At 48.0% G+C, this 8,779-nt stretch overlaps 1 protein-coding gene across 1 annotated transcript in view; it reads right to left on the bottom strand.

The window, feature by feature from the left end:
* DNMT3B (DNA methyltransferase 3 beta) overlaps positions 1-8,779 on the bottom strand; it is a 41,069-nt gene that overhangs the window by 9,020 nt on the left and 23,270 nt on the right. Inside the window, exons 8-16 of the mRNA XM_023522228.1 lie at positions 7,658-7,765; positions 6,579-6,723; positions 4,701-4,829; positions 4,489-4,533; positions 3,206-3,285; positions 2,758-2,870; positions 2,041-2,224; positions 1,316-1,400; positions 7-299 (exon numbers count right to left, since the gene is read on the bottom strand). Of these exons, the coding sequence (XP_023377996.1) occupies positions 7-299; positions 1,316-1,400; positions 2,041-2,224; positions 2,758-2,870; positions 3,206-3,285; positions 4,489-4,533; positions 4,701-4,829; positions 6,579-6,723; positions 7,658-7,765 (1,182 nt within the window). The remainder of the gene's footprint in view (positions 1-6; positions 300-1,315; positions 1,401-2,040; positions 2,225-2,757; positions 2,871-3,205; positions 3,286-4,488; positions 4,534-4,700; positions 4,830-6,578; positions 6,724-7,657; positions 7,766-8,779) is intronic.

The following is an 8,779-nucleotide window of genomic DNA, read 5'->3' as shown; positions in this document are numbered from 1 at the left end:
AAAAAAAAAGAAAGAAAATCTGCCTGATGTGATCCCAGGTTCTCTTCTCCCACAGCCCTGGGCATGGGAAACAACACGGCTGTGAGGATGTGTGGGGCTTAGGGAGTGGGGGGAGGTGCCAAGCCCCCAGGGGTGCGTGCAGGCCGCCCTCACATTTTTCTTTGTGATGTTCCTGACGTCATTCACATATTTGATATTGCCCTCGTGCTTAACAGTTCCAACCGCGATGGACTCTTCACACACTTCGGAAGCGACATACTTCTCCACTTTGATGCCCAATTCTTTGAGAACCAAGTACCCTGTATGGGGGGCGGGGGAAGGGTCAGAGAGATAAAAAATGCATCGAGGGTCATCCTGCCCAAGCCCCTCTACCCTCTAGTGATTCTATGTCCTGAACTCGGACCAGACTCAGCAAGGACATGGCAGCTCTCAAGTGAACCTCTGCACATAGCACAAAAACTGCACACTGGTCAAGCTAGGATCTCCAGCGTGGAGTTTTGTGAACAAGATATGTTTATATCAACTTGTATAGCCCACTAGTGGGATCTATTAAAACTGATAGTTCCACAGCCAATGCCCCAGCATCTACCACCTCAGCAGAGTCAAACGCAGACACACAAACAGGGATCTTCACCAAAACCATGTTTAGAAAATAACCTCAAGTTCTGGGGGCAATGGCCGAGGCTCCATCCCACCGTAGGTTACCTGTGCCAGCACGAATAGGACTTTAGGACTCAACAGAGTGGAGAAAACAAACAGCTAGCCATGACCTGGGGGTCATTAAAAGCTTCCAATGTTTTAGGCAGATGGACACTGGTATACAAACATAAGTACAAATGACACTAAGTGCACAGCAGCTCATTTACACTGCTTCCTACTCCAGTAAAATAAAGATATTCCTAATAACACACTGCAGGGCAATTCTGAGGATTAAATGAGTTTCATCAGGCAAAGCTCCCAAGAGTGACACACACGTTGGCTACACTTATTTTTATACATAAAGAAACCTTGGGGAACAGGAGGGAAGAATGGAGACATTAGTAGGAGGAGTTGTCTATAATCTCCAATATATTTTATGCTTATGAAATAAAAAATAATTTTCCAAGATACCTGCACATAAAAAAGAATGCAATGCAACAGCTGAAATATACGTGCCTTTCAAAAGGACCAAAAGAGGGCCAGGAAGTTTGAGAGAAACAAGAAGCCAGTGGTTTTCTCAGAACAGGTGACAAAGAGGTAATTCCAGGGGTCTTGCTTGGCATTGTGGACAGACACCTGGAACAGGTGAGCATCCTGAGATGACCTCCAAACTCACCTGTGGCAATTCCATCAAACAGGGACAAGACTCGAATGGGCCGCCTTCGGGCTGCGGGAATCGCAGGGTATAACTTGGGGGCTTCCTGCCAGGTTAAAGGTTACAGAGATCAGGGAGGTCATGGAAGTCATGGAGGTTAAGGTTCAGGGGAAAGATTCAACTTCTGGGGGAGGGGTGGGCTGACCTTCCTCTGATGGACTCAGTCAAACCCTGCGTTTTACCATTTCTTAGCTAAGGATCACCTCAGCTTTGACATAAATGGCCATCCTACACTTAGACATGGAACACAGATGAGACTTTGAAAAAGATGCACACACACAAAGAGACACATCACCCTAAACAAGAAAGACCTGGGACCTTCCTCCCAGATCTCTAGAATGGAGCCTAGGAAAATCTACTCCCACTAAAATTTAAAAGTCAGTCACAGGCTTTCCTTCCCTCTTCCATTCTATTAACTCAGAAGACTTGGTTGGATCTATAACCACTTCTTCATCAAGCCCTTGAAAATCCATAAGAAAAAGCCTAGAAGGAAGGGAAGAAAGACCACTGGAGAAGCCTGAGGACTGTAAACGGGACATGTCAGCGAGTCACTCAAGCCTGAGGCGCTTAGTCACCCATTCGTATAATGGGTCTTTCCATGAACGCTTGCCAACAGACTTCCAGAGCGTTTCAGAGCCCTGACGCTCTGCGGTGGGAGGTGCTGGGCAAAGGAGCATGTGGCTTACATATTCGAGCCCCATGTCGCTGGTGAAGAAGGCCTGCAGGCGCACGTTCCAGTCCTTCCGGCGCCGCAGGACACCGTGACAGCGCTGTGGGAGGCACATGTAGCAGCTCCAGGGTTCCTGTAGCTTTGCATCTGCTGCTGTGCCTGTGCCCACCAGCACCTCCAGGCACTCCACGCAGAAGCACCTGCACCAGGAGCGAGGAGAAAAGATGCCTTAGTCACCAGGCGCCTCTCCAAGGTAGCATGCCCTTCTTCTCCAGGGAGATGGCAACACACTGCCTAACACCTCCTCGAAGTCCCGGCTGCTCCTCTTTATGAACCACAGAAGTCCCGGCCACTCCTCCTTATGAACCAGAAGGCCCTGGGGTGTGATTTGGGCTACACTAACCTCTTCCTTAGATACCTGTGCACCCTCAGTCCCCAGGCCCTGCACAGAAAAAAGCGTTCCAACCCCCAGAAGCAGCCAACCCCCAGGGAGTCTTCCCTACCCCACTCCCTGCCCTCAAGGCCCTCAGACATTCCTGCCTTAAGCGTATCCCTGTTCTACAGCAAGGACCTGAGAACCACAACCTCTGCAGAGTACTGAATCTGGGCTCTGTCCCCACGTCAAATTTGGCGCAAGTCCTGTGCCTGAGATCCCTTTGGGCTGTAGGCATCTCGGGTACAACTTGGGAGGCTTGGGCCCCCACTGGGTCTCAGCCGAGGGCCCGGTGCTCACCGGCAGCAGCTTGTGTTGCTACAGAGTAGCAGCTCACGGCCCTCACAGCACACGGTGCAGTAGGACTGATAGCCATCGTCGTCATACATGTAAAACAGCTCAAGGAACCGGTCCTGGCGGCCAGAGAGAAACGTCCGTGAAATCGGAGACCAGGGATCGCCGGGCCCCACTTGCTCGCTGGCTGAGGCCCTAGAGGACGCAGCCACAGAACAGGTTACCAGTGGCTTGGTGCCCTTTACAGAGACAACTGGCCGGGGTTCTGCATGCCACTGCAGATGGCCTCCTCTGCGGCAGCACCGGCTCTCAGAATGGAGGATGGGGCAGTTGGGGCTGGGGAGGGCTTCACTAGAAGCTAATCTTCCCTAATGCCTACACACTTTTCTCTAGAAAGACCAGGGAAGTCGTGGAGGGAAAGGACAAAAAAGTCCAGGCTGGGAATAGGACTTACCCGACACGTCTGGCAGAGCCCACCCTCAAAGAGAGGGTGGAAGGACACAGGGCTTTTCCTACCACAGGACAAACAGCTGTCTGTAAGAAAGACACGGACATAGCTTGTGGCATCTACGGCCCCAACACCAGCTGCCAAAGTCCCTGGGTGTAATCTTGAACATGTACTCCATACTAGCAATATACCAAGGACTCCTCTTGCTTTGTTCTTTTCAACAATGCTTCCTAGTTGCCATCCCCATTCCAGAGGTGGAGAAAGGCTAGTACATTGGCCCCAAGTAGAAGGTCCCACAAGACAGGCAGTGGGAAGGCATGGGGCACAATGCTGAGCAAGGGCCCCTCCAGCCCAGGGACAGACTCGGAGGGCCTGGTGCAAAAATATTTGAGACCCTTTAAAGACTAGGACTTTGGGGGGTTCATGGTGATGCCAATTTGCTTGTTGTCACATCATAAAAGGGCTTGTCCATGACCACTCTACACACAGCCACGGCTACAATTTCAGAACCCAGGTCTCTAACTATTAGGCTACCCTGACCTCCCTTTAGATCAGCAGGTCAGGACTGATTCACACAACTAACCAGGTGGGAAGAGCCTTTAAAATGCCATCCCCAGCCAGGAAGCAGGCAGATGGGTGAAAGAGTCTTGGGAGATGAGAGGATTATGGGTCAAGGTCCCCAGGATCATCAGAGGCTGCTCCAAACCCAAGCTCTCCCCAGAGTTCTCTGGGTCAGGAACTGTGTCGTTTTTATACAACACTGAGTAATGACTCAGTAAATATTTGTTGACCAAAGAACCAAGCTGAGGAAGCAAGGGAGAGTCGATCCTTCCTCGCACATTCTGAATCCCATTAGCCATGTTCTGGGCAGAGTTTAGAGTCCAGTGGGAATTCCCAGCCAGGGTAAACAGACCAGAGTTTGCTTGTGCGAGTGACAGCGGCAAAGTGTGTCTGCCTTTCACCTCGAAGCCAGTTCCAGTTCCTGTTTGGGAAGGCTCATGATGCCATAGGCCTATCGATCATGGTTTCAGGTTTTGGGTTCTCCTAGCCAAAGGGTCCTAGCTTCCACTCTGCCCCCGACCCCGCCTTCCCTGCTCACTTAGATTAGGGGTAGACTGTCTCTGTAAAAATCAGGCAACTCATTTTACAGAATGTAACTATGATGACATCTACACCTCCAAGGTCCAGGCACAGAGCTCTGGGTTAAACCTCAACAGGGTGGACAAACAGTAAAGACCTGGGGAATTAGCCAGGGCAAGAAGTAAGGACAGCAAAGGAGAGAGCATTACCTTCCAGATTACTCTTGTTGTTGGTGACGTCCAAAGCCATTTGCTCTGTTAAAAAAAGAAAAGGTGTGAGATGGGGTCAGGGAGCCTCTTACTGATCAATTAAGCCCAATTAAGCCATAGCCCTTTGCCTAGTGGTCCTTACTACCTGCCCTCTGCTGGTAACAGGTGATAATGGTCCCACAATCTCCTCACCCCCGCGCCCCCACAATCACCTCGACTCTGGTCCTCCTCTCCTCGGTCTTTGCCATTGTTATAGCAATTAGTCTTGAGGCGCTTGGGTGGAGGGCAGTAGTCGGTGGAAGTGGCCGAGTCATCAGCTGTACGTCTTCGAGTTTTGCTCTCTGTGAAAGGGAAAGAGATGGCAGCCCTTGGCTGGTAGGTGGATAGAGGTACAGGGAGAACATGGGCCTGGGACAGGACCTTGCCATGCCTGGGTGCCAGCTGCAACATGGGTCCACACTAAGGGTCATATGGCCCCACTATGAGACATAACTTAGAATCTCTCTCATGTCTAACACGTTTATAGGGTGTTAAACAGTTTTAGGTGTTTAGACCCAGAACAAAGGCTAGTCCACAGCTGCAGCCCTGAAACATCTGTCTACGATGCCCAACACAGTAGCCAATAGCCACTTGTAGCCACTGAGCACTTAAAATGTGACTTGTGTGACTCAGGTCCTGCGTTTTACATTTAATTTAATATAAATTTAAAAACTGCTAATTGATCCAATGAACCAGTTCATTTGGAACTTGGTCATGTGAAAATGTGGAACTTAGACATTTGTGAAAATATAGATCAAGTATTTCCAATCAAAATTTAGTGTCCTAATTAAGATGTTGTAAGATACGTGAAATATGAGATTTTAAAAACAGTACTAAAAGGAAATGTAAAATATCTTAATTTTTATACTGACTGTTGGAACTGCTTAAATGTTGGAAATACTGGATTAAATTAAATGTATGGTTAATATTACTTGCATCTGTTTCTTTTATTCTTCTCAATGTAGCTACTAGAAAATTTTACAATTATATTATTTAGGCTATTGTTTATATTTCTATAAATTCCACTTATTTTTAGTCAGTCAATAAATAGTGTATTCTATAAAAGACTTGGTTAAATTTGACTCTGCCCCCAGGAAAGAAAATTATGCAGCCATTAAAAATCATAAGGACCCGTTAGTGACAAAATGACATTTGATAGTGCTTATATGATTTAATACTGAGAGATAAAGAGAAAGCAGGAATCCAACTAGTGTACGGAAAAACTTGAAAAGATGTGCACACCCAACAAGGTTAACCTAGATGGAAGGCTTGTGAGGGTTGAGAGTGAAGGGGTGGATGAGAGTTCAAGTTGAGATTTCTTTTCTAGTGACCACCGTATATGCAAAGAAACTGAAAGAAAGTGCAGAGGAAATTGTACATAGCCAAAGGATGGGAAGGGAATACCGTATTTCCTTGATTCTAAGTTCCCACTGCCTGCACGATGCACCTTCGACTTATTAACCACTTTTTGGGGGGGAAGGAGGAATAAAACAAAACACAAAACACTATGTTAAATGTACGAATTACAAGACAAATTCTGGATTTCAGGCATCCTGGACTTCCAGAAACAGAATGTTTCAATGTGAAACTACACGTATCTTACAATGGAGGAAATGTGGTATTGGTCAAAATATTAGGAGGGGTGATGCCTCTTTCTGAATGGAGGTGGCTTATGGTTTTGGCATTTTTTGTTTTAAAACACTTTCCAAGTTTTCTCCGATGAGCAGAGCTTAACTATTTTTTTTTCCTTTTAAAAGGATGCTAGTTAAGATTCTATCTTGATCTCCTGTTTACTCAAGTTTTCAGAACAGAATCAATCCCAAATTATATGTACTTGACCTATAGCAGGAAAATGACTAGAGAAGTCAAAAAAGGCTGGGCTGTTTGTTTTCCCATAGTCCTGGGGTTCACAAGGTGAAAGAGTGGGTCTCCAGAACCAACTGGTTGCTGGAAAACTGGGGTGGGGTATGGGGCAGCAGTGGTGGCTGCATCTCCCAAGGGTGCTCCCACCAGCAGTGGCAGTGGGTGCTGCCACAGGGACCCTTTCCCACCTGGTTGCTTGTTGTTGGGTTTGAGGCCCTCGATCCCGGTGGGCTTGAAGCCCCCATGGGCCCACTCCAACATGGGCTTCAGCTGGTCCTCCAATGAGTCTCCGGGACTGCTGGGGAAGGTCTTGCCAGCCCGCACCCTGGCTTTCTGGCGAGATAAAGGAGAGTCTGTGATGAACAGGAGGGGTAGGTGCTCACCAGGCCATACCCAGAGATTCCCCCAGCTGGGGCCTGCATTCCCCTTCACACTGGGCCCTTTCATAGCCAGGCAGCTGTCCTGAGCTGTGGTATGTGACAGGGAGGAGGGGCCTGCACAGGGAGACAGGCAGGAGGCCATGAGGGAAGAGTGAAGTCTTTCCATACAGATACCAGATATGACCTCTTCCCTGTAGAGAACTTGAGTGGTCAGCTCCCTCTCAGAGGGCAGAGAATCAGAATTAGCCCTGCCACTTTTAAATATAGGAGAAGTATGACCTCTGAAAAAGCTCCAGATTTCTTGTTTTATTTCCCTAAAGAAGATGGCAAGGTGTCAAGTGTTAAGTCCTATTTCAGAAGCACCATGAGGATTTACACATCTAATTAAGCACAGAGTCTGGCTCATAAGTGCTGGACAAAGGCCATTGATCTTTTCAGTTCCGAGTGAAGGTAGAGGAAAGGACAGAGCCTGATGGATCTCACAGACAAGAGGAGAAGGCAGCTGGCCTCAGCTGCTGCCCAGTCTTGGCCCTGAACCACACCACTTAAAGGAAGGAGGCTTTGGCAGCTTTGGAAAAGCTTATTCGCTGCTGTGAAAATCATCCTCCACTTCGCAGTGCTCCTCCTTCCTCATTCAGTCCTCAGTACCAACCACCACCAGGTAGAAGCTGAGGAAGTATTCGAAGTCACTGGGAAGTCTCAAATCCCTTCCTCCTTCCCTCCCCAGTCTGGCCCATCAGGCCTACATGTTTGCAATCATCTCCTGCCTGGTCTCCCTGTCCCCTCCGAGCCATCCTTGGCCACATTGTGGCCTGAGCTGGCTTTCTGTTATGTCTCCTGCTTGAACCCTGCTGTCAGGGCCAGGCCCTCACCACCCACCATGTTACCTCCAGAGCGTGGTACATGGCCTTCCTGTAAGAGACCAGCTTATTGAAGGTCGCCAGGTTAAAGTGCTGGCTAAACAACCCCAGAGCCACCAGCTTATCTGCAGAGACCTAAAAGAGAAAGACATCATCAACATCCACTTACAGCCTGGACTGGGGTGCCTTATATTTCTCACAGGGTTATTCCTGGGGATCAATTTCACAGATTCAAAAAAAAGGGAAAAGAAAAAAGGAGAAAATAGAAATGGTACAGACTCCTGATAAACCCTATGGCTAGAAGCATGGTGGATGACACCCCCAGTGTGAGGGTGTCACACTGCTGATCTGAATGGGTAAAATTAGATGCACCTGTATTTGTGTATATTTTAAGAGCAAATGACCCAAGTGGTCCCCAGTGTGGGCCCCTTATGGCTCAGTCTTGCAATTCGTTGTGCATGCTCCAAAAATTAGGCATTTGGCACATGTTCTTCCCTCCTTCGTGAAGGTGACAAATAGTTGATCACTTTACTATTTAGCCTTTCATTTATTAAGCTAATTTCATGTACTGTTTAGAGAACAGTACTTGGCACAGAATAAGCACTTTTTAGTAATTGTGATTTGTTGATATCTGCCTTCCACTCGGCTAAAGATCTATGTTCTACAAGTCTCGCACCCCAAGTCTCCAAGCCATGCATTAACTAACTGGGCTGCCAGCGGGAAGAGATGAAACTGGGTATTCGAGGATGCTGATCAGAACTGAAAGACACATATGATGCTTCATTCTCCAGAGCAGGTGCTCACACTCATGCTAAACTCCATTTTGCACCTTTAAGACTGACCTCCCACAAGGGGGTGCAGCCACCATTGTAAGAGGAAACTGGGGCTCAGCAGTCGTGCAGGTGCCATTTCCAAAGCCACACTGCTCCAATGCAACATGCGAGCTATGCACCAGACCCCAGACTATGGTACTCTCCATAATGCTGACAGCCACACACGGCATCTTATCAGCATCAGACCTAGTGTTGCACAGTGCACTTGATGTCTTACTAGGCCAGAGCAATGACAAACAATCCTTGTTTTTTCATTTCGCATAAGTCATTGCTCACATCCCATGCAATTAGGTGCTTCAGGGAAGAGCACAGGCCT

This window comes from Pteropus vampyrus, unplaced genomic scaffold (genome assembly GCF_000151845.1).
Source record: "Pteropus vampyrus isolate Shadow unplaced genomic scaffold, Pvam_2.0 Scaffold336, whole genome shotgun sequence".
NCBI classification, from domain to species: Eukaryota; Metazoa; Chordata; class Mammalia; order Chiroptera; family Pteropodidae; genus Pteropus; species Pteropus vampyrus.
This window is presented reverse-complemented; position numbering and strand designations above follow the sequence as displayed.